Raw genomic sequence first — 26,720 nt, 5'->3', positions numbered from 1 at the left:
GAACCACTGGTTTACGGTATTTCCAATCAAGTGTCATGGTATGTAGATGGAACAGAGGGAAGGAGGTGTGGATGGGTTTGTGGGGAGGGCTCCTAACTGATTTTTGTCAGGCTTATCTTCTCTGAGCACAGGGTGTCCACCTTGGTTTCAGGGCCTGCTAGACTAGAGGCAGGCATACCCCTTTGAGATCTGTCCATTGTATTACGATGAACAGGTACAAATTCATCTGGCCCCCACAGCTGCATAACTTTTCTGGGGAACCAGGAGTAAATCCCCATACATATCCTCTTCCTGTAAGCATTCAGACTGCATGCATTTTTTTGGTATTTTTCTGAAGTTGGAAATGAGGAGGCAGTCAGACAGACTCCTGCATGCACCCGACCGGGATCCACCCAGCATGCCCACCACGGGGCGATGCTCTGCCCATCTGGGGCGTTGCTCTGTTGCAACCAGAGCCATTCTAGCGCCTGGGGCAGAGGCCACAGAGCCATCATCAGTGCCGGGGCCAACTTTGCTCCAATGGAGCCTTGGCTGTGGGAGGGGAAGAGAGAGACAGAGAGGAAGGAGAGGGGGAGGGGTGGAGAAGCAGATGGGCGCTTCTCCTGTGTGCCCTGGCCGGGAATAGAACCCGGGACTCCTGCACGCCAGGCTGACGCTCTACCACTGAGCCAACTGGCCAGGGCCAGATTGCATGCATTTTTAGGGCCACACTTAGATTATTTTGCTCAGAGGTATCTATACTCTACCACCTGTTATTTAAATATTTACATTTCTAATTTTTTTCTGAGTAATCAGGTAGAGCCTACTGCAGCCATCTGGATTGCTGGTGCTATGGTGAGGAGGCAAGCAGAGAACACAATACCAGAAAAGTTACTGGCTTTGCAATTCCTGATAAGAAACACTTGCAAAAACTGTTTACCTTCCTAGTTATACTGTTCTTGGATCACCACTAAGATGCAGCTGTATCCTCTGCATACACAGAGAGTAATTAACAGTGCACTGGAATCAAAAGGAGGAATCGTGGGGGATTCTACATTAGTCACCAAGAAGGCACTGTCAGTTTGAGAGAGTACTGTACTCCCTATGAACCGTCTCTTCTCTAGCTTAGAGGGACACAGCTTGGAGAATGTCTGGAGGGGGAAAGTCAAGACAGGAGAGGGGAAGGACTAAGGAGGCTAGTGCTATGGACTTTAAAGTAATTTTCTAAAGCACAGGTGATGCTTCGCTTATGCAGCATATGGGATATCTATGAAAATATCATAGGGAATGATATTTCCCTACCTAAAACGTGCTCCCAGATTGAGTTCCGGAGCAAAGGGCTTGTCTGAGACAATGGTAGAACCAATGCCCGAAGCCTGGACAGGAATCCGATAGGTGTTGCTATTTTCAATTTCCAAAATGACCATGTCTTTGAATGTCAGTGTGTCATTCAGGTTGGCAATCAGCGTCAGCTGAAGTTCGGTTTCCGGGGCAACGATGCCTTCACTGGGTTCAATTCTCCAAAGAGACTTTTTGTGTGCCTGCAACACAAGACGGCAAGTTAATGGTGAAGACACTCTTGGCTTTCCCTTCTGTGTATGTCAAAGCCCTCTATACTTCAAATGGCTGGCACTGCAGAACTCGACATCAGAGACAAACATTATTTTTTCAAATCAAAGCAGCTCGGTGTTTGTTGGCTTTTTTTTTTTTTTTTCCAAAAAGCAATCTGATTCGGAAGAGCAAACCTACAATTCTACTTTTGAACGCTCCGTGAAGATTCTTTACATCTCTTTCTCTAGATGACAGCCCAGTTCTCTAATAAGCTGATACTAATTATCTGCTTTAATCACCAAGTTCTGAAATACCAGCAGAAGGTACAATATCTTTTCTGGAATCTTGAGTTTTTAAAAGACATGCTTTTCAAGTGCAAAGTTTCTATGATGGCATAGTGAGGATGAACAGCTTCTGTTAATGAACATAATAAAGGAAGCCATCTTGATTTCTATTATATCATAATAAGTAGAATTACATTTGCTAAAATTCTAAACTTATTCTGAAATATGTGATAAGAGGTGAAAATTATAGAGGTAAAATCGACTCACACCAATCTCTTACCTTTAAATAATTAGGTTCTCACAGTTCACTTCCATTCGTCTTAAGATCTTTGGCCAAACTATGCCTCCCCACAATGAAGCCTGCTCTGATTGTCACCTTTTAAATTGTAAACCTTCTACTCCTGGTTCCCTTGACCCAGTTCCATATTTCCCCTTAGCACTTGTCATCTTCTAACATGTGCATAATTGACTTATGTATAATAATTTATAATAATTGCTTGTCTGTGTCCGTGCACTAGAATATAAGCTTTCCATAAAAAGGATTTTTGCTGTTTTTGTTCTTGTTGCGGTTGTTGACTGATATGTCCCCATGCCTGGTATGAAGTAGGTGCTTCATAAATATTTGACAAATGAACTAATGTATCTACCTTTTGATTAATCCTTTGGTGTTAGAGAACTCATTTTTCACATAAGGTAACTTATCCCAGGTTTTAACATCTCAAACTTTAGGTATCTCTCCTTATATTAACTAGAGATTTTTTTTTTACCTTTCATACACTGGCATTTGGTCCCCTCCCTTGGAGATAAAAATAATAAATTGAATCTCTTTTATTTAATAGCCCCCTTCAAATACTGTATCCCTGCCTGATCAGGTGGTGGCCCAGTGGCTAGAGTGTCGGACTAGGATGCGGAAGGACCCAGGTTCGAGACCCCGAGGTCGCCAGGTTGAGTTCATCTGGTTTGAGCAAAAGCTCACCAGCTTGGACCCAAGGTCGCTGGCTCGAGCAAGGGGTCACTCGGTCTGCTGAAGGCCCACGGTCAAGGCACATATGAGAAAGCAATGAATGAACAACTAAGGTGTCGCAATGAAAAACTGATGATTGATGCTTCTCATCTCTCTCTGTTCCTGTCTGTCTGTCCCTATCTATCCCTCTCTCCGACTCTCTCTCTGTATCTGTAAAAAAAAAAAAAAAAAAAAAAATACTGTATCCCAGCTTTTGAAGAAAACCTCATATGGCACAGTCAGGCTCCAAAGTAAGTTGAAAATTTGGTTAAGGTGGCCAATCGTAAAACAATGACTCATGTTATAAGCATCTTATTTTGAAAATAGAAATTCTGCTTCTTTGATGGTGATCTATTTATTTCCTCAGGCTGCTTTTAAGACTTTCTCTTTCTCTTTGATTACAGTATAGGTTCACTATAATATGTCTAGTTATGGGTTTATTTGCATACTCTGCTTGGAATTTGCTACATTTTATTTATTATTCTTTTTCTCCTTTCCTTGTATCATTCCAATTATATACGTGTATGTCTTTCATAATGTAGCCTCTCTGTCTTGGCTGCTCATGTGCATTTTCTAATCTTTTGCTCTCTGTGCTTCATTTTGGATAACTTCTTCTCAACTATCTTCCAGTTCACTAATTCCTTCTTCAGCTGTGTGTAAGTCACTGTTAAATACACCTTTCATGATCCAAATTTGTTTTTTTGTATTTTTGTATTCAGGTCTTATTTTTTATATATATTTTTTTCAGCCTACTGAGATCTTTTAAAATTCTGATGATGGTATTTGACTTATTAGCTATGCCTTCTAGTCCCTCTCATTCATGTGCAAATTTGATAAGCAAACTGTTTTTAGAACTTTTTAACTAAATAAAGCAAATACATATTCAATGGCTCTGAGGTCCAATTGTTGTAGGAAACAAACAAACAAAATGTTCAAAGAATATTCCCTGGCTCTAAGAAACTGATAGTAATAGTATTCAGGATACCAACATGAAAATATTAAAAATGCAAGTCAGAAGGAGGTAGGGGTGAAAGTGCTTCAGGGAAATTTAAAGAACAAGATACTTGGCCCTGGCCGGTTGGCTCAGTGGTAGAGCGTCGACCTAGCGTGCAGAGGACCTGGGTTCAATTCCCGGCCAGGGCACACAGGAGAAGCGCCCATTTGCTTCTCCACCCCTCCGCTGTGCCTTCCTCTCTGTCTCTCTCTTCCCCTCCCGCAGCCAAGGCTCCATTGGAGCAAAGATGGCTCGGGCGCTGGGGATGGATCTGTGGCCTCTGCCTCAGGCGCTAGAGTGGCTCTGGTCGCAACATGGCAACGCCCAGGATGGGCAGAGCATCGCCCCATGGTGGGCGTGCTGGGTGGATCCCGGTCGGGTGCATGCGGGAGTCTGACTGTCTCTCCCTGTTTCCAGCTTCAGAAAAATGCAAAAAAAAAAAGAAGAAGATACTTTTCCAGAGCAGAAAATGTTAAAAACCCTTTTGTTTTATGACAAATATACCAGACATGTTTCTCATCTCTCCAGTTGTGAGATTAGGCTTAATTATCAGGCAGTATGGTTCCTAATTGTATCGTGCTATTGATTTTTAAAAATTCAAATTATTCTAATTTCATATATAAGTAATTATCTCAAAATTAACAAAAGGACGTCCCCATTTCGATTGTTATGTCATCTCAATCAATTCTGATAATGCTGTTTTATTTTGGGGAAAAAAATTACTCAGAAAAACATACATGGATTAATATTCCTAGCAAATATTTAGTGATTGCCAACAAGGCATTTGGAAAAGGCTGTAAAAAGAAGAGATGTGTGACCATGTAGAAACTTCCAGGATAATGACAGAGAGGCAAAGCTAAACTCTCCAGTTCATAGAGAAGAGTTTGATGACTCCCTCACAAGTTCTCTTGGAGGATTCTTCTTTTAACTGTAGTAGTTCAGAAGAAACCCTCTGAAGAAATACACAAAGAGAAAAACAAAGGTAAAATATACTTTGTGGGCTGGGTTTGAGAGGACATTCCAGTCCAAAACTTTCCATCCTCCATTTAATTTCTATGGTGTACTTCTCCTAGCAAAAGAAAAAATGAAGAAATGTAAAATACGTGTAGCTCAATGGGGGCATAGGGTCAATGCAAAGGCACAAGTCAAAACTTCTTGACAAGTGTAGGTTGGGTTTGGAATACATTTGCCCTGATGGTCACTATAAATAAGAAGAATTTGCACTGCAATTTGCAGGCAAGAATTAGAAATTTCAGCCAGGCAGAATCTCATAGGGTGGCAACGCCTTGGAATGTCACCAAAATCCAGGTAGTCCCTACTACAAATTCAGAAACTGGATTTGGCCTTGAGGCACACTATCTGAGGAACAGGCTCACAGGTACTTAATAAGAAAAAGCTAATATTTAAATTCAAATGCCAATTTCCCAACTAACAACTGAGGAGATGAGAATGCTAGTTACATTTCATCCTGGTTTGAAAGTCTATATGGAAACTAATGAATAGATTTAAATAAATTAAATGAAGCAAAGAAAGACAGTTGTCAAGATGATTAACTGTTTATAATAATGTGGATGAAATTTTGTTTTAATTTTGGTATTAATGGAAAGAATAGATTTAACTCTACGTCAAGACTCCTATTATTACTCCTGATCTTTTAATATGGGACATTCCTAGAGACACAGATATTAGAGAAACAAACATTAAATACTACATTAGATAAACTAGGGCTGAGATGGAATATAATACTCTCTATTTTAAAAGCATTTGTAGAAAAAATACTAATTTTTGTACAACTTAATCTGTTTTGTTAAAATTTTCTAACTTTCTACTCAATAAATTAGCCCCAGTGAAGAACTTAAATATTAAGGAAGCAGTAAGAAAAGCCCGTCTTTCAAAAACATTATCCTGCATTTGTTTATAATTTTAACTTAAAATATTGGTAACAAAAAGATAATCCTCATAAATTTAATTTTCAGAATTATAGATAATTATTGGCAAGGAAAACAAGGATTAAATGACTATTTTCTACTTATATTTAGTGTCAAAGAAATAATTTTTTTTTTTTTTTTGTATTTTTCTGAAGCTAGAAACGGGGAGAGACAGTCAGACAGACTCCCGCATGCGCCCGACCGGGATCCACCCGGCACGCCCACCAGGGGGCGACGCTCTGCCCACCAGGGGGTGATGCTCTGCCCCTCCGGGGCGTCGCTCTGCCACGAGCAGAGCCACTTTAGCGCCTGGGGCAGAGGCCAAGGAGCCATCCCCAGCGCCCGTGCCATCTTTGCTCCAATGGAGCCTCGGCTGCAGGAGGGGAAGAGAGAGACAGAGAGGAAGGAGAGGGGGAGGGGTGGAGAAGCAGATGGGCGCTTCTCCTGTGTGCCCTGGCCGGGAATCGAACCCGGGACTTCTGCACGCCAGGCCGACGCTCTACCACTGAGCCAACTGGCCAGGGCCAAAGAAATAATTTCTAATGCATATTCTTAATTATCCCTCCTCCCAATTTTTTTTAACAGTCTGTCTCATTCCGTTTGCAGCGATATCAGTCAGCTTTTTCTACCATGCCCTTCCAAACTCTCATAGGTTCTACCCATAACCGACACCAAAGCCACTTCCGTATCTGTAGGTGTTTGTCACAGCAGCACCCCACTCTCAGCCCCCATTTCTGTCCTAGTCCGACTGCTGTAACAAAGTGCCAGAGACTGGGCGGCTTATAAACGATAGGAATGTATTTTCTGTTCCTGAGGCTGGCAGTCCAAGACCAGGGAGCCAGCATCGGCGAGCTCTGGGGAAAGCCCTCTTCTGGGCTGCGTACTGCCAGCTTCTCACTGCGTCCTTGTTTCCTTGTGTACTTAACGTCCTTACGTGGAGAAGAGCAGAGCGGAGGAGCAAGCTCTCTGACAGATGCTTGAAATGCCGTTTATGAGGGCTCCACCCTCATGGCCTCATCTAACCCTCATTATCTCCCAAAGGCCTCCCCTATTAATTTGTAGGGAATAAAACCATTCCACCTATGACATTCACTTTCAGTCCCCCAAAATTCATGTTCTTCTCACATGCAAAATACAATCTTCATTCCAGAAGAGGAATCTAACCGGAATTCAACCATGTTGAGATCCTGATCTTGAACTTCCAGCGTCAGGAACCTTGAAAAATAAATTTCTGTTGTTGCTAAGCCACCCAAGCCTATGGCACTTGGTTACAGAGGCCTGAATGAAGACACAACCCTAAAGTGAAACCCTTCAAATCCTCTGACATATGAATCATAGAAAATGACACAAAAATGAGCTATAAATGCAAATTAAATTTTCTGAAGATATTTTAAAATGGATCAACGTAGCTTCATTTCATCAGCATTTTTACAAGAATAGACAGGGAGTTGTTGACTTATTTTCGGCCCGACCTACACAATGAAAGCAAAACCTGGAGACCGAGTTCTCATGCTTGAGTAACCAGACTAAGAACTTATTGTCTTATTTACTTTTAGTTTCTAGGTTCTAGACTACTATTTTAGATAAAGTAATACTAGCTGCTGTAACAATCACCACCGCCACCACAGCAACGACCCTCACGCTCAATGGTTTAACACAACAAAAACTTATCTCTGGTTCCCATGAATTCCAAACGGTATCAGACATGAGGAAGGGCTTTGGTCCATTCAGTCATTCAAGGACCCCAGCTAACGTAACTCTGACATGTGTAACTTGTGTCTTCTAAGTCACTCTAGACATTGACATTCAGTTGGCCGATAAGAGAAAGCAGAGAAGAGAATGGGGGTCACATGCTAGGATTTTATGCACCAGGTCTGGAAGTGTACCCAACACTTCTTCCCACTGCCACCATCCAGGACTCAGTCATGCAGACACAGCTAAATGCAAAGAAATCTGGGAAATGTCTTTGGTCTGGGCCCAAGAGGAAAGGAGGGCATTGGGAACTGTGAGCTACTCCCTGCTAGAGCTGCCTGGCCGGTTCAGTTTATTGCCATATGCTTAGGTCTTCCCCAACTCCTCCGGATCTCAGATTTTGCAAGGTGAAGAGTTCAACTCTATCAGAACGCAGGAGTGGGAGCATAACTTGGTAAAGGCAACTCCTATGAGAACTTAGGGCTGGAGTTCATATCCATCTGCTGGTAGGACAAACAGAGGGGCCGGGCCGCTGTAAGAGAAAATAAGAATATCTAGGCAAGATAATATCGCACTATTGGCCCTTCTTCCCAAACTTGTGACCTTACAGCACTTACATAGTTTTGCTCATTTATGAGACTCAGCTTACAAATAAAACATAAATCAATGCCATGTTTGTCTTTCTACCAAAAGCAAATGCCTTTCAGAAGCGGGTACTGTCAATGTCATCTTTCCCATTTGAACTATAATATTTATTTTCTCCCCCTAGACAGTGGCACAGGTCAATACTTTGCTGCAATGAGGAGAGGGTGTCACTTGCGTAAGTGCTATTTCAATTCAAGCCAGGGGACATTCGTTTTCGATAAATGTATATACCATTTCTATTCTGATTCCTGCTGACACAGACTGGCTGACTGGCTGCTCTGGAAAGAAGACCTGAAGTTGCTTGGTGAGTCTTTTTGATGAAGCTTATTAATCACTGTTTGGCATAAAACGAGCCAGCGAAGTATATCATAGACGTCAAGAACAAGGCACATTAAAATGCCAGCTGCGAACATACTGGATTACATCCTTACCGAAAGTCAGGCTCAAAATCACTCTAACACTCTTTGGTATTTGACTTTACAGGATGCCCTTTGTTTTCAGAGAGGATTTGGTCGATGTGACATTTTCCGTTATTAGGTGGCAAATCTTGAAGAAGGAATGGATGAATGATAATCATCATTGCTATGGAGGACATTCAGTAGCCTTTTCAAAAGCACAATACAGCAAGACAATAATGCAAATTGGTTATGGAAGAGAGCTCTGAAAGAAAGGAGATGTCCAAGATCTGTCACTTTCTAGCTGTCAGACATGAAGCATGTCAATTGGCCATGCCTAGCCTCAGTTTCCTCATCTGTAGCTTGCGATCCGGACTGTGCCTTTTGCACAGACCTGTGGTAATGGTTAAACAGGTAATACATGTAAAACTCGGAATAATGCCGGGCACGTAGGTAAGTCCTCATAAAAACGACAGCTATTGTTATCATTTTACCAAAAGCTGAAATGCCCCACATGACACATAATTATGAACTCAGTTATTTGCTACAAAAATAGATTATAAAACTGAGAAAACAAAGATGGGTGTTAGGAAAGCACTTGACACACAATACTCTTGCCAGAAGAGAAGCATCTCAGAGGGTTCATGGCAGCAGAAGTCAAAGACAGCCTGTAAGCACCTTCAGCTCCTGGTATATAGTTACCTTTTCCCAGTTATTTAATGAAATGATAACTTAGGTGCTGCTATAAACGGATTTCTTTTTTTTTCTTTTCCTTTTTTATTTTTAGGTGAGCAGCATAGTGGTTAGACATTTATATAATTTACAAAGTTATCTCCATAATAAATCTAGTACCCACTTAACACAATATGTAGTTATTATACATATTATTGACTATCTACCCTATGCTGTACTTTACATTCCTGGGACGATGTTATAACTACCAATCTGTACTTCTTAATCCCTTCACCTTTTTCATCTGGCCCTCCAACCCCCCCCCCCCCCCCATCTGACAACTATCAGTTTGTTCTTCTGTGAAGGGATTCCGCAGATGGAGTTAAGGTCCTAACTCAGTTGACTTTTTTTTTTTTTTTTTTTTTGTATTTTTCTGAAGTTGGAAACGGGGAGGCAGTCAGACAGACTCCTACATGCGCCCAACCGGGATCCACCCGGCATGCCCACCAGGGGGCGATGCTCTGCCCATCTGGGGTGTTGCTCTGCCGCAACCAGAGGTATTCTAGCGCCTGAGGCAGAGGCCATGGAGCCATCCTCAGCGCCAGGGCCAACTTTGCTCCAATGGAGCCTTGGCTGCGGGAGGGGAAGAAAGAGACAGATAGGAAGGAGAAGGGGAGGTGTGGAGAAGCAGATGGGCGCTTCTCCTGTGTGCCCTGGCCTGGAATCGAACCCGGGACTCCTGCACACCAGGCTGATGCTCTACCACTGAGCCAACCGGCCAGGGCCCTAACTCAGTTGACTTTAAGGTAAAAAGATTATCCTTAGTGGGCCTGACTTAGAGCAGGGGTAGTCAACCTTTTTATACCTACGGCCCACTTTTGTTATCTCTGTTAGTAGTAAAATTTTCTAACCGCCCACCAGTTCCACAGTAATGGTGATTTATTGTATAAAGTAGGGAAGTAACTTTACTTTATAAAATATATAAAGCAGAGTTACAGCACGTTAAAGCATATAATAATAATAATTACTTACCAAGTACTGTATGTCAGATTTTCGCTAAGTTTGGCAGAATAAATCTTTATAGAACAACTTACTATAGTTAAATCTATCTTTTTATTTATACTTTGGTTGCTCCGCTACTGCCCACCATGAAAGCTGAAACGCCCTCTAGTGGGCGGTAGGGACCAGGTTGACTTCCACTGCTTTAGAAGGAGGTTGGGGCTCTTCCTCATGAAGAGATGCCAAGCATGAGAGGGCTTGTGGAAGCAGTCAAATGGTAGGAAACTGTGGGTGGTTCTATAGCAGTGGGGAGCTGGCTGACAGCTATAGGAAAATGGGGCCTCAGTCACTCAGTTGTAAGAATATAAAGTTTGTCAACAACCTGAGGGGCCTGGAGGTGGATCTTTCTCTAGTCAAGCCTCTCAAAGGCGAGCAGTTCTGCCAACCCCTTGATTTCAGCCTTGTGAGATCCTAAGGGTAGGATCCAGTCAAGTCATGCCTGGACTTGTGACCCATGGAAACATACATTTGTATTGTTTCAAGCCACTAAGTTTGTGGTAATTTGTTACAAGGCAATAGAAAACTAATGGGGTGGGGGCAGGTGAAGAGATTGAGAAGTACAGATGGGTAGTTACAAAATAGTCACGGGGATGTAAGGTACAGTGTAGAGAATGTAGTCAATCATATTGTAATGACCATGCATGGTGCCAGCGGGTACTGGAAATATCAAGGAACACTTTGTAAAGCATATGATGGTCTAACTTCTGTGCTGGATGCCTGAAACTGATGCAAAATATGATAATATTGAATATAAACTGTAATTGAAAAAAATTAGAGAAAACTGTAATACAAGGTTTCATCTATTTGTTCCAAAGAATAAAAATTAGTTTTCCTAAGTCTTCCACCAAAACTTCAGCTTCCTCTTTGTGTGTGTGTGTGTGTGTGTGTGTGTGTGTGTGTGATAGAGAGAGAGAGAGAGAAAATTGGGCTAGGAAGCCAGAATCAGAGCAACCCATAAAACAAGTACAGAAGACATGTATGTGCATGCACATGAAATAATTGTGCAAAAGGTGAGAAATTGTGATCTTTTTGCAATTCAGAATTCCACGCCCACTGGCGATCTGTGTTAAGCCCACTGCCTGGTGTTTCACACATCTAGAGGTAACATTTGCTTTTTATTTGACAACAGGGCATCAGCACACTACTTAGGCAGCGCTCAGCTCCCTAGGTAAAACAGTCGGGGCTTTCATAAGCTTCTTAGCAGTATTTCATGTTTGCCAGGGAAGAGAGAGAAGTGAAGGTCACTGTTTGCACACACCACTTCAGCAATAGTGAGTGGACACAGGCAGGCAGACCTGCCTGTACTGCTGATGATCATGAAGCTTGAAGAAAAAGGGCACTAAGCACTTTTCTTCAAAATGATTTGTTTACCAGTTGAAACCTGCAAGAATTTCCCTCCACAGAATGAGAGGACACAAATGGCAAGAATCAATGTGCCAAGCGAGGGATTTCTTTGGGTTTATACTATTATCTCAGCAGATCCGGTAATCAGTTTTCTGTGGAACAAAAACAGTGAACAGCCCCGAGGCTTTCCCCTTTGTGAATTCTAACTGGTATCAGTCTGGGGCATAGGCACATGGGCCTCTGCCCTAAGTGAGTCACTTGGCTGCTTAAAATAATGACCTGACAATGGGAAGATGAAGTACAAAAGAAATGGCACTACTGCTTTACAAGTGATGCAGAGAGGGTCCTAAATAAAAGAGTGGGATGTAGAGTCACATGACCTGGTGGCCAACTGTGGACTCTGCCATTTGTAGTCAGGCGACCTTGGACAAATTTTAATATTGGGGTTTCGGTTTCCTCATCTGTCAAATGTGCTACTTGAAGATGAAATAAAATGGGTGCCAAGCAGCTAGCACTCTGTCTGCCACAGAGTAGAATACTCAGTAAGTGGTGGCCATTGTTAACACGTTCTTTCAGATCTCCACATCCGGTTCTCCTTCCTGCTCGCATGCTCCCTACCCTACCCTGTTGGCAGGATTCTCTTTCAGAGACCTGATCCTGTTCCTCTCCTGCTGAAGGTACTGGATGGCTCTCCAACATCTGAACCAGTGGTGCGGAGTCCTCCATCCCCTCTCAGAAAGCTATGGAACCCCTCCACAGCGAATGTACACATACACGATCCCCAAACTAAACATCCAATTCCCAGGGTTCACGGTCCCCAAATGTGGTGGCTATTTGTCTGTTTGAAACATGGCAGCCTGCAATCAAGGCTGGTAAACCAGATAGGAACCTCTGGTCTGGAGAAGCTATTCCAGATTCTTCAGAAGTGGGCCCCTATGCACTTTCTCAAGCTTACTTCGTAGGCACTGTCGGTTTCCAGTACGGACGCTTGGCTTCAGCCGCACCAGATCATTCACCCTTCCCACGGGGGCTGTGCGTCGTCACTGCACTCAACTCAGCTGTTCTCTGGAGATGGACAACCCGTTCTCCCTGCCCTCTTCCTCTTCACCCCTCAAGTCTCTGCTCAAATGTTCCTTCCTAGGAACATTTTAAATTTTATAGAAGAATTAATCACTCCTCCTCCCCTGTGCTTACATATAACACAGCACACTATAATACTGTATGGTTTCTGTATTCATTTCTTTTTTGAGATTGTAAACTCTTTGATGAAAGAGACCATCCTATCTACTTTTATGTTTCATTCCAATTAATAAGTATAGTTATCACTGTTAGTACCCAGCATGGGGAAGATGATCAAAATATTTATTTTTTGGTCAATAAATATATGAAAAATATTCAGCAACACCAGCAAACCAAGGAAACTTAACCTACAACACATTTTTTTCATCTGCAAGATTTGGCAAAAAAAATTTTTTGGCAAGGGACATGATCCCAAGGTCATGACTTGAGCCCAAAGGTCACTGACTTGAGCAAAGGTCACAGGCTCGGCTGGAGCTCCCCCCCCACCGCCAGTCAAGGCACATATGAAAAAGTAATCAATGAACAACTAAGGTGCTGCAACTCTGAGCTGAGCCTTCTTATCTCTCTTCCTTTCTGCCTCTCTCTCCTTCTCTCTCTCTCTCAAAAGAGTAAAAATAAAAATAAAGGTCTTTAAAAAAACCGTAGAGATACATATTGAGGCTTAAACTAATGATTTTTCTTTCTCTGGTGACAATATATATTTGCTTTTTGAAACTAGAAATCTTGGATCTCCTTTAATGGGGCAGATACTTAAAACGATTTAAAATGAAAACCTGTACCTTTGTTTCCAGGGTGCAGCTTTTCAGAGGCTTAACCAAAAAGTCTGGGGTTTTACCAAGCCCTGCCTTCCTCAGGTTCTACATCTCTAGCTCACCCTGACTCCAGTTTTTATTTCCCTAGACCAGTGAGCTTTCTGAAGACTCCTTTCAGTTCTTCATCCTTTTTAGGAACTGCGTAACTGTATAGAAAAACCAGTCACCAATGCTGAGCATATATTTCTTGGTTTCTTCGTTTGGTTGTCACTGGTTTTTTGTTGTCCCCTCAGTCCCTCAAACACAGCTTCTCATATTTCCTCAGCTTCTCCCCTTGTTCTTAGATGAAAGCAGTTTGGAATGATACGTTGACTAGAAAGGTATAAAGGGCTTGGACACTGATGTGCTGAGTGTTCCTGTGGGTCAAGCCACTGCCCTATCTCTTGGTTTCCCCCATTTGTGGGGGAAAAGTCTGTAAGAATTTTAAGGCAAGCTGAGTTTGATTGTATGAGGGAGGCAGGTGTATGTACAATAATTTACATTGCTCTTAAGTAATATGTGCCAACAATCTTTTCAGACTATTAGGATGTATCTTTGAATAAGCATGATAATGTTCTTCTTGAAAGTCAGTGCCTTCTCAAGACTCAGTGAGGCGCCTGGCCGGTTGGCTCAGTGGTAGAGCATTGGCCTGGGGGTTTGGATGTCCCAGGTTTGACTCCCAGTTGGAGCACACAGAGATGTGACCATCTGCTTCTCCACCCCTCTCCCGTCCCCCTCCTCTCCACCCCCCCCCTTAACCTACAGCAGCCATGGCTCCATTGGTTTGAGCACATCGGCCTGGGGCATTGAGGATGGCTCCGTGGTGCTGAAAACAGCTCTGTTGTAAGAATGGCCCCAGATGGGCAGAGCATTGGCCCCTGATGGGGGTTGCTGGGTAGATCCTGGTCAGGGCGCATGCGGGAGTCTGTCTCTCTATCTCCCCTCCTCTCACTTGGAAAAAGAAGAAAAAAAAAAAGACTGAGTGAAAGGTTTTGGATCAAACACGAGGCATAGAGATAATTAAGTAAAAGGAAACAGGACAGCTTCTGAGCACGTAGGTATGATTTACACAGTGCCAGGGAGCATCTGTACAAATAAATGAGCCTAAAAAGTCTAAATAGTAATTTACTTGCTAATAACCCCCTTTTTGTTGATGTAGAAGAACATGTACACATTCATCAATGCACATATTTGATGTTTAACAAGATGGCTTTGTTATCAAAACTTTAGAGAAACAGGGAAGCATGAGGACAGCGCAGCCTTAGAACTCCCACCTCCCAGAGCTCAACGCTACACGGATCAGCGCGTTTGAAACCGTGGGGGTCTCTCTGGGTGTGCTTTATTTCTTTTTCTTTCTTATCTAAGAAAGAAATATAAAAAAATCTTAAGATATCTTAAAATTTTAAGCCTTTCCACAAGCCATTTCTGTCAACATTAATCATCAAAGCTGCCATTAATTGAATGCTGAAAGCTTATCTTTCACTAGGCACTTCTTACATACATGATCATGTTTACTATTCTATATGCCATTATTAGTTCCATTTAAGAAGAAAGAATTGAAGGCTCCGGAAGGTTAGATAACTCTCCCAGAGTTAGTGCATGCAAAGTGAGGACTTTATTCCAGATCTGTCTGACACAATGCCCTTCCTCTCCTTAGTACAGAATACTACTTCAGTGCTCGCATTCTCAATGACTTTTTGTTGAGTGACTTCCATTTGATCAGCATGACACATCACCAAGCCTGCCCCCAGATAACATTGTTCTTCCCTACCAGATGCATCCCAATTTAATGTTCTAACATCCCAGAGGGGAATTTTTTTCTTTCAAAATATTAAAGTTAATATTGCATACAATAATTTCATTGCAACTGACATTAAAAAAGACATACCTCAAGTGCCAGCCTACACAGGGCTCTACCATGTCATATACACTTACTTTTCCAGTACCGGTGCTTTTGCTTGTGACAGGGAAAAGGAAATGGGACTGAGTTAGAGAGTATTATTTGCTCCCTGACAAACATCATACAATTTTGATGCATGCATGTTGGGAATTTCATACCATTAACAATGCATCTTATTATGCTGTGCTACTTAATGCATCTCTTCTTGTCTTTGTCCATTATATAAAAGTGTTATGTCTCACCTTGTAGTAGCTCACTAATGAATGTGCCTGTCTACTGTCAGTGCACAAACAGGCAGAATTGATTCACTAGTTGATAGTGACAATGGTAGCCATCCCTTAAAAGTGACATGAGTTGGTATCTTTGTCAGTTTGGGCTGCTGTCACAAAATATCATAGACAACAGCAATGGATTTCTCACAGTTCTGAATGGTGAGCGCCCGAGATCAGAGAGTAAAGATGGCCAGGTTCTGGTGAGAGCTCTCTCTCTCTCTGGGTTGCTGACAGCCATTGTTCTCCTTATATCCTCAGATGATAGAGAGGGCAAGACAGCTCTCAGGGTCTCTTTTATGAGGGCACTAATCTCATTCATGAGGACTCTCTCCTCATGACCTGATTACCTCCCAAAGGCCTCACTTCCTTATACTATCACCTTGGTGGTTAGGATTTCATTATATGAATTGTTGGGGGGTGGTGAGGGTGACACAAATTTTAGTCCATAACAGGGTTGATGATGATACTGGTAATGGGGAAGAAGTTATAAATTTTTATGGAAGAGGAAAGGTGGGGTTTAAAAAGAGAACACCTTTAAGATCCATATAAAGAAAGTTTTACCTTAATCTCCCTCTGTGGTGACAAATATTAACTGTATGCCGGAATAATAAGTAGGAAAAAAAAACAACAATTTGCTAAAGCTAATTAAAAGCTGGAACAAGCAGGATGAAGATGAAAAGGCTTGCAAAGCATGCAGGAAGCCAATATATTTTTCTTTTATTTTTCTGGATAGCTTGTTAGTGACAAGGGAACCAAACCTCCTCCTTTCATTTTGGCTTCAGCTTATACTCAGACTGATCATATTCAATCAGTAGAGCTGTCATTCTGAATTCAGGAAAGGTGCTGACCAATCACATTATCCCACACTCAGTCAATTGCTTCCCTCCTCTCAGTGTAGTTTATAATCAATATGCCCTGCTGAAATCTGTCTTCTGGGTTTCACACTTAGCTCTGCCAAAGAAAAAGACAGTGGAGGTGAAAGGCTCACAGCTTGTTGTCAGGCACAACCCTTTGCTTCAGAAAGTTTCGTGATATTATTGCCACTGGTATCCTCTTGTCGCTGAGTGAGTCACTTGGAATGACTCAGGACAAACAATCCACTTTGGAATGGCCATGACTTTTAATATGGTGAAAGAAAAGATGCCCACCATGATAGACTAGAATGCTATTCTCTTCTTATTCCCTTATTCCTATGAGTTTATTTTATAGATTTTAAAATTAAGGCAAAGACATAAGAACTCTGCTCTTATGCCAACTGAAGACTCATTTTGCCATCCTTGTGTTAGTGCTCACTGGTAATGCATGTAAAAAGCACTAGAAAAAATAGTTAAGAGGACTGACTATCAATCAATGAGTTTAAGCTTTAAAAGCATGCCTTTCACTCTAACACATTAAAAAAAAGAGATAAATTTTTGGCAAAAATGAAGAGCCAGGCATAATTGTACTGAAAAGTAAGATAAACATTATATGGTCCAGAAGTGAAACAGAAACAAAAAGAGAAGCCTGAAGCCACAGAAAAATGGAAACCAAAAATATCCTGCAGGAATTAAAGGACTAAGGTCCCCAGCCAAGAGTGCTTCCCTGCATTTAGAAGAAGGGTGAACAAAGCTGTGATGTTCCTGAGGCTACACTCTACACACAGACTTGTGCCAGTGCTGGTAGGCATGATGGTGGTGAAGCAGAGACTTCCATGTAAACAGGCCCTAGGCTAAGCCACAGTACAGTGAAATGACTGAATCTGTTATTTCTCTACTATCTTCATGGGAAAAAGGCTCAACCCTTGATTCTGGACTAGTGATATTTGTCCAGGGTAAAGGCAAATATAAAAAATGATAGACAGGGAGGAGAAAACTGCTCCATGAGAGAAAAACATCCCATACTGGATTAATCTATCATTTAAAATTAGGAGAGCTACAAACATCATTCAATGAATTCATTTTTGAGCAATCAATAAAGCTAACTAAAACTGATTTAAAAATTTGCCTGAGTCTGACTGGTGGTGGTACAGTGGACAGAGGGTTGACATGGGATGCTGAAGTCTCAGGTTTGAAACCCTGAGGTCGCCAGCTTAAGCATGGGATCAGATGGCTTGAGTGTGGCTTACTAGCTTGAGCACAGGGTCGCTGGCTTGAGTCCAGAGGTCACTGGTTTGAAGCCCAAGGTTGCTGGCTTGAGCCCAAGGTTGCTGGCTTGAGCCAGGGGTTACTGGCTCGGCTTGAGCCCCCTGGTCAAGGCATGTATGAGAAGCAATCAACAATTAAGTAAAGTGCCACAACTATGAGTTGGTAACTAGTGAGTAATTACTGACTGACAAAAATCAATAACTGTTGTAAAGAAGAGAAGATCTCGAATTCTACACAATAATCAAAAAATTATGGGAGTGACAAAAGGTCAAGAGGTAAATATGATAGGATCCTTGTCCTATTCTTAAGGAGAATCAAGTATCAATTCTTTCATTCTTGTTAGAAAAAGATATTTATTTGTTAACAATGTAAGAAGAGCTACTTAAATTAAAGAAATAAAATATATAAAATCTATAGCTTCCAAACAAGTAGTGGAAAAACGTATGTGCGGTAGTAGTGGTTGGATGAGGGCTTAGAGAAAATTTAACAATCCAATACACTGCAGAAAGGGAGAGAAATAAAGAGGGAAAACAGCGTAGTATGTAGAAAATGACAAGGAAGTAGTGAGTCCACATATATCAATAATCACAATAAACTTCAAAGGGTTAGTCTTGGTATGATAAGTTGAATAATGGCCTTCAAAAGATGCCCATGTCCCAATCCTTGAGATCAGTGAAAATGTTGCCTTCCATGTCAAAAGGGACTTAAACATGGGATTAAAGACCTTAAATTAAAGAGTTTATCCTGTATTTTTTTTAATTTTATTTATTGATTTTAGCCAGAGAGGAAGGGAGAGAGGAACATTAATCCATTCTTGCATGTGCCCTGACCAGGGATCGAACCAGCAACCTCTATGCTTTGGGCTGATACCCAAACCAACAGAGATATCCAGCCATGCAATCTTGGGTGATCGTTGTAGGTCCAGTGTAATTTAAAGTCTTTTATAAGAAGAAGACAAGAGGGTCAGAGTCAGAGAAATTGTAAGGACTAAAGCAGAAGTCAGAGAGCAGAGAAGATGCCAGGCTGCTGGCTTTGAAGACAGAGGAAAAGGCCATGAGTCAAAGAAGGCAGGTGGCTTCCAGAAATTGGAAAAGGCAAGGAAACAGATTCTCCTCCAGAGTCCCCAAACGGTACACAACCTTATATGCACACTTTATACTACTGACCTTCAGAAATGGAAGATAATAAATTTGTTACAGAAGCAATAGAGAACTAATCCACTTGTCAAGAGTTTATCATTAAATTTTATTTTATTTTTTTTGTATTTTTCTGAAGCTGGAAACGGGGAGAGACAGTCAGACTCCCGCATGCACCCGACCAGGATCCACCTGACACGCCCACCAGGGGTAACGCTCTGCCCACCAGGGGGCGATGCTCTGCCCCTCTGGGGCGTCGCTCTGCCGTGACCAGAGCCACTCTAGCGCCTGGGGCAGAGGCCAAGGAGCCATCCCCAGCGCCTGGGCCATCTTTGCTCCAATGGAGCCTTGGCTGAGGGAGGGGAAGAGAGAGACAGAGAGGAAGGAGAGGGGGGTGGAGAAGTAAATGGGCGCCTCTCCTATGTGCTCTGGCCGGGTCCCCCGCACGCCAGGCCGACGTTCTACCGCTGAGCGAACCGGCCAGGGCCTATCATTAAATTTTGAAAAATCCAGTCATATGCTTTTTTAAAAGTGATCTTAAACAAATCAACACATTCACACAATTTTGAAATTAAATAAATAAAAAGATACACTAAGCAAATGAAAACTAAAAGAAAGTTGATGTAGTAATATTACAATCAAGCGAAATAGAATTTAACTCAGAAAGCATAAATAGGGATACAAACGGACAATATATTATGAAAAAGGAAATAATATACCAAGGAGAAATAAAAGTCATGAAATATATAAAGTAAGAATTGACATAATTACAAGAAGAAATGGAAAAGTATGATTTTGATAAAATTCTATCACAAACGGTTTTATTATATAATAGCTAGTAAGGCTATAAAGATTTGAATAATACAATCAATAAATTTAATCTAATACAAATATACGAACAGACAGATAGATGGGTAGTCTGTTGTACTTAATAATTAGAGAATCGATATTCTTTTTCAAGGTCATGTAAAATATTTATAAGAACCAGCCATAGTTATGTCTCCCAAAACACAAATTCAAAGACTCATACCAACCATATGTTCTAACTTCATTATAGTTAAATTACAAGTTATCTACTAAAATTCTATAAAAAGGTTAAAAAGAATCACAGGCTGGGTATGCATGTCTTCCTCACTGGAACACATATTTCCTAGCTGATTTAAATTTGCTGCTCTGTTTGTTTCTGTTGTGAACAGTATTTATATTAATGCGCTAACTAGTGACCACTGAAACATGGAAGGGTGATTGATTTTTGTTATTAACTTTTAATCTGGAAAAATTACTGAATTCTTTTTATAAGTTATATACTTAAAGTAGATTCTATTGGCTGCCCTAGGTAGATAATCATATTATCTGCAACCAATAGTATTTCCTTTTGTCTCTTAAAAGAGTTTACCACTTAATTTTATTTTCTCCCTAATCATACCACATATAAATTATTATTGTTGTCAAATTTCTTAAACCACAAATAAAACTCTTTTAGAAATATAAAAACATATATATATATACCCATATATAACTCACATATTAAAGAGAAAATCACAGTAGATATTGTAAAATATTTATAGTAGTGAAAAGGATTACAAATAAAAATATGTGCTATGCAGCTACAGTGTTGCATAGAGTATTTATAAACTTTAAATGTACTATTAAACTAAGATTTAAAATATGAAAGTGAAACATGCAAATTAAGGTGACTGAAAAAGAACAAAATCATTGTAAAGAAAGTCAACAGAAAAAAATGATAAAACTAAGAGCAGAAATCAGTCTACAAACATTTTTAAATCATAAGAAAATATTTGGAATAATTTCATGCTAGTACATTTGCAAACTTAGATAAAATAAAAATTTTCTAGAAAAGTTTAAATCTGAATAATTATTATAGAAAAAAATCATTAGATAAAATTTCCTTACCACTTCCTATACACCTTCCACCCTTAACGAACACACCAGGATCCTGTGACTAAATGGCTTCTCATCAAGGAATGGGTCCTACTTTGTTTAGATTATATAAGTACCTTTTCAAAGACTGAAAAAGAGGTTAGGGCTAACTTGTATTATAAGAATGCAATATTATTGATATCCAAACCAGAAAAGTATAATGTAAAATAATTGTAAACAAACAGGTGAAAAATCTAAATAATATGATAGAAATGATATCAGCAATGTACTCAAATAATAATATAACTGTTTGGATTCATCCCAAAAATGTAATGGTGATTCACAACCAGAAAATACATTAATTAAATTCACCATATTAACAGATTAAAGCAGAAAAATCATATCATCTGACTAGACACGGACAATGTAGTAAGTTTCAGCCCATGTCCATGATAACAAAGTAGAAACAGATGAGAATTCCTTAATGTGACATAGGTTTTTACCAAAAATCTTCAGGATACATTATGCTTAAAGAGAAACATCTGAAGCTTATTCATTAAGGTCAGAAATAAGACAGAGATGCCCACTCTAACTTACGTACTGTTTAATATCACACTGAAGAGCCTATCCAGTGCTATGAGTCAAGAATAGGAAGTAAGGTATAAAGACTGCAAAAGGAGGCTGCATATGAGAGTTTACCAAAAATTAGAACAAATTAAGAGATGTGTGGCAAGATTGAAGGCTGATACAGATAGACGAACTTCACAAAATCCAATAGTATTCTTGTACATGATTAGTATATAATAAAAAAAGCAATGAAATAAGGTACCATTTATGAGAAGGAACTTTGAAATGATGACAATTAAAATGTGCAAGAGTTTATTTACTAAAGGGCACAAAGTAAATCCTAGCAGATATTCAGACTAATTATGGCAGTATAGCCCTGCTTAGTCCGTGTCTAGTTGTGTAAATTTGGACTAGTTATTGATAATTCCTGCGCATAATTTTCCCCATAAGTAAAACAGAGCTGATAAAACTCACCCAATCAAGTTGTTGAAAATTACATAAAATGATGCACACGAAAGGCTCAGAATAGAGGCTGGACATGCTACTGTTTAGCTATTATTGTTATCATTGATCAGCACCGTTTAAGACAGTGAGGTTATTAACACTGGGGTAGATAAACAGAATACAACCACTTGCTTAGGAACATACCCAGTCAGTCACAAATTAGATCTGGAATATAAATCAGTGGAAAACTGAAAGAACTGTTAAGTAACTGGTGATAGGACAACTGGCTTTCTTTATGAAAAATAAAGAAAAAAATAGACTTCACTTGTATTATATATAAAAATAAACTTCGCTGGATTTAAGACCTGAAAAATAAGAGTCTAAAATGATCTAAATAGAAGAGCAGAGATACATTTCTTAAATCACAGATAAACAGACACAAGAAAGTAAAAGATTCATAAAGTTGACATCAAAATTAAAATGATCTCAAAACTCCAATTAAACAAAGAGTTAATGTCTGCAATGTATAAAAAATATCTACAAATATCAATAGATCATTGATGATAGATAATAGACAGAAGAGGATACCCAGATGAAAAACATTTCAACCTCAACAGTAACAAGGGAAATACAAATTAAATTGTATTTCATTTTCAGAATAGCAAGAACTAAGTCTGACCATAGCAAATTTTGGACTTCTACTCCTGGAAAGGCACAATGATATCATCAATTTGCAGAAGAATTTGGCAATACCTAATGAAGTTGACACTATACCTGTCATAAGATCCAAGACTTTCACTGCTAGATATATGCCCCCCCCCACACATATACACTCAAAGGTATGTGTATCTTACATATGTACACAAGAGATAGATATTTTTTAATTACAGCATTATTATAATAACCCAGCTATCAACTATTAGGCAAAAAAAATCAATCAATCAATCAACAAACAAACAAACATACTATACTGGTAAACGGAGTACCCACAGCAGCTAAAATGAATTAAATAGATTTATATGTATTAACATAGATAGGTATTGGAAACAATCTTGAGTCTAAAAAACAAGTTGCAAGACATTACATGTAGTGATACAACTTACATACATTTTAAACAACAAAATGTCACTATCCAGTACTTATGAATACATATATACCTGTAATAAGATATAAAAAACAAGGCTTGGCTATATATCAAATTCATGATAATGTGGCCTCTGGGGAAAGAAGGAATTGGGACTGGCAAGGAAAATATATAAAACTTCAACTTTAATATTTGATTAAAAAAAGAAAGGATCTGAGGTAAATGTGGGAAAGGTTAATATGTATTAGATTTGAGTGTCAAGTGTATCTCTTGAGTTCTTCTGTATTAAAAATATGTTAAATATACACTGACTTCTAGAATCAAACATTTCTGTGGTGAAACAGAAAAAGACTGACTACAGGTGAGAGAGTCCAAGTTCTAGCAGAGGGGCAGCCATTCTCTGATGGTGGGACCTGGGCAGTTCTCTCAGCCAAGAGAGCCCCGGCTGTCTGACAGGTTCAAAGTGGACCTGGCAAACCTAAGGGGGTGGGTGGGGATGTACTGAACACGCAGAGAGTACTATGGCACAAATCACATTCAATGTAAGAGTTTAACTATGAGCTAAAAACCAAAGACTATATCGTAAGTGTATGTTTTAGTAAACAAAGCTACTATTTTGCAAAAACTTCAGAAACAACAAAAAAAAGAATGTAAAGAGGTAAAACAAATGCATTTGGTCTCTGATTCATGCCCATTTCTTTCCTTTTCCCTTATATCTTTTCTTTTCTTACTTGTTTCCTTCCATCAAAGTAATAATTCACTTTGAGGGCAGAGCTAATAATCTACCCACTGAAGGCTGAGAAACAGCTCAGTCTGACTTCTCTTCACACACATTCTGGGGTATAATATCTTAATAACAACATCTATCAAAAAGCCTTGGAGAATTACTGTTTGTCCATTAGAACTCCCTCTAGAACTAACAGTCCAAATACAGCAAAGGAAGAACTGAGTTCTAGATCTGTAGAGTTAGCTTCAGGTATGTAAAGATAGTGCAGTGGATGAGCTGTAGTGACAGATTTGAACAAACCGGCTGCGACAACATGTTAAAAATGAACTCTCTGGAATGCCTACAATATCACTATCTCCTAAAATGGACAGGGTCCAGCACTGAAAGTCTCACTGGATGAAAAATGCCTGCCAATCTCCTTCTGGGTTTGTCAATTGACTTTGTTAAAATAGGTCATAACTTTGTATTTAAATCTCTTTTAAGAGCTATAGTAGTGAAGAATTATTACACACATTTATATATGTGAACTGAATGTTTTGTTACACTATCTCACAACGGATCAAAAAAAGTGGGCAAGTAGTTTATGTCATTATTTCAGATATATAATTGAAGGAAAGGAATTATGGTTGGTTGAAAAATGATATCATGGAGATTATCCGCATACGTACGTTCAACCCATCTCTGAATAAAATGAAGAAAATCTGGTCCTTTTGTCTAGTTTAGAACTGCTCCTCAATTTCTTCTCTTGCCCTTTTAGCAAAATCTGCTTTTCCAGGTGTCTTTCTCTAAGGGTCTTTCATGCTCATGAAACCAAAATCCTTTCACCATTCCTAAATCCATCTGAATAACCACCGATGAGGCCAAGTCAGGCAGCACAGCAAGCAGCCCCAGGGACGAGAGTGTGGGCCTGAAATCGGGGCACCAGGAGTTGGCCTGGGCTTGGCCACTGCACAGGCATAGCAGGTTACTTAGCTGGTCTGCACCTCTGTTTCTATCTGGTTAAAATGGGCATCACAATAGTATTTCTCTCACAGAGTTATAGTGAATGAAATAAATCTAAAGTTGCAAATAGAACTAAATAAACATTAGTCATAATTGATGACATTGTACGGTCATCATCAAAACTGCCAACACGCCCTGGCCGGTTGGCTCAGTGGTAGAGCGTCGGCCTGGCGTGCAGAAGTCCCGGGTTCGATTCCCGGCCAGGGCACACAGGAGAAGCGCCCATCTGCTTCTCCACCCCTCCCCCTCTCCTTCCTCTCTGTCTCTCTCTTCCCCTCCCGCAGCCAAGGCTCCATTGGAGCAAAGATGGCCCGGGCGCTGGGGATGGCTCCTTGGCCTCTGCCCCAGGTGCTAGAGTGGCTCTGGTTGCAGCAGAGCGATGCCCCAGAGGGGCAGAGCATCGCCCCCTGGTGGGCATGCCGGGTGGATCCCGGTCGGGCGCATGCGGGAGTCTGTCTGACTGTCTCTCCCTGTTTCCAGCTTCAGAAAAGTACAAAAAAAAAAAAAAAAAAAATCTGCCAACGCTGCTGCTAGGTGTGGGGAATTCAAAGCAGAGACCCTTGTCAACTGAAGGAGACAGGCACATAAATGAGTAAACATAGACAAGAAGTCCCCATTTAAATGAAGAAATAACCCAGCGGCTTAGGGTTTGAAGCAGATTTAAAGCCCAACGATCCCCTCGGTGCCACATCATTGTGCGTGGCTCTGGCAAGTGACCAAGAAAATAAATGTTTAGAAAGAACCACACTTGAATGAGGCATCAGAATTCCTGTTTCCTGGATCCTGAAAAAACTAACTACAACGGCCTCTCCCGCTGATCAGAGGCAGAAGGCAGCCGTGAAGATGTTTCCGGGCCTGCTGAATCCGAGGTGTCACTGACATCTGTACACAAATTCTTAGATTAACAGTCCCCGAGGCTGAATCAGAGCCAAGAGGAAAAGGAGAAGAATTCCAGATGTTTTCAACCCAGTGCTGAGAAACGCACCTGTTCTGCCTGGCGAGGGACACTCATGCAAACAAGGCATCTATCTTCCAGCCCAGAGCGGAGGTCCCAGGGCCTGGGGGAAACCAGCATGTTCTTGCCCTCATTTCTGCTGTCACCCAGAGAGAGGACATCTATCTTCCTAAAGGAGCACTGTATGTAAAAGCAGAGCCTACACACGTTCTTGCCAAAAGGGCCTTCTGTGCTCTGCTCCACATTCTGATATCTTTTATCCGTCAAACCAGAGGTGACTCACTCTGTTGTTTGGAATCTTCAGCTTAATCCAAATAAGCCTGCAACTGGAAACCTTTAGGGAGGCTGGTATTTCAGGCATTCCAAAGCAAAGGAGAACTTACTGCTCCAGGTCACAGGTCACAGAACACTCTTTTTTTTTTTTTAACTAATCAATTGTTTTTACTCTCAGGATAAATTAAGCTTTAATGGAAGAGAAAAGAATGTAATCTTCACTGGTTCTTCACATATATTATGCTAAGAGGTTTTGGTTTGTTTTTTAAAATCATTTTTGGTACCACATTATATCTGAGAAATTCAAAATTGCTTTTGGTGTCATTTATTTTCCCAACACCACACTGAAGGTGGGCTTCCAGATTCCCATTTCCTCCCTCGCCCCCCGCCCCCCAGCTGAGACGAGACAGATGTTTCTAGCTAAGAATCTAATCACAGTGTTCTCCCTGACGTGCGTGCCATGCACAAGGCTGGTGCGACAGGCATCTGACAGTGGGTGCCACATCTGAGGAGGGAGGGCGGACATTCACTGACAGCCGAGAGAGGAGAGAGAAGGTCCCCTCCTGTCAAGGCACCCACAGGAAGAGAGAAGAACTTCCAGGCCTGACTTCATAATAAAAACAGAAGAAGTGAACAATGTGCCCTTGACCCTACCTGTTCCTCAGTGACTAGAAAGTTAAGTGCAATAAATATCTGACCACTATTTACCTGGGTTCTGAGCTGTAGGCTTACTTAGGGAACAAACAGCTATTAATTAAAAACCATTTCCTCATGTGTAGTAACTTCTGTAAAAATGAACTGGCAGTTTTAGTACTGTATATTAAATTGAAATTTAATAAAAGGTATTTCTATTTCTTCCCACTGTAGTCAACTTCTAAGTTAGTATAATTCAACTTTTATAACATTAACACATAGAGTATTTACTAGGAAATCCATCAA

The 26,720-nt window shown here is 40.6% G+C and overlaps 1 protein-coding gene across 2 annotated transcripts in view; it reads right to left on the bottom strand.

Moving 5' to 3' along the window:
- Positions 1–26,720, bottom strand: part of HYDIN (HYDIN axonemal central pair apparatus protein) — a 365,754-nt gene that overhangs the window by 162,421 nt on the left and 176,613 nt on the right. For both annotated transcript variants that reach the window (XM_066243172.1, XM_066243173.1), the window contains exon 19: positions 1,282–1,520. In XM_066243172.1, coding sequence (XP_066099269.1) covers positions 1,282–1,520 — 239 coding nt within the window. The remainder of the gene's footprint in view (positions 1–1,281; positions 1,521–26,720) is intronic.

The sequence above is a fragment of the Saccopteryx bilineata genome, chromosome 9 (genome assembly GCF_036850765.1).
Source record: "Saccopteryx bilineata isolate mSacBil1 chromosome 9, mSacBil1_pri_phased_curated, whole genome shotgun sequence".
NCBI classification, from domain to species: Eukaryota; Metazoa; Chordata; class Mammalia; order Chiroptera; family Emballonuridae; genus Saccopteryx; species Saccopteryx bilineata.
The sequence above is the reverse complement of the archived record's forward strand: the minus strand, read 5'-3'. Positions and strand labels throughout refer to the sequence as shown.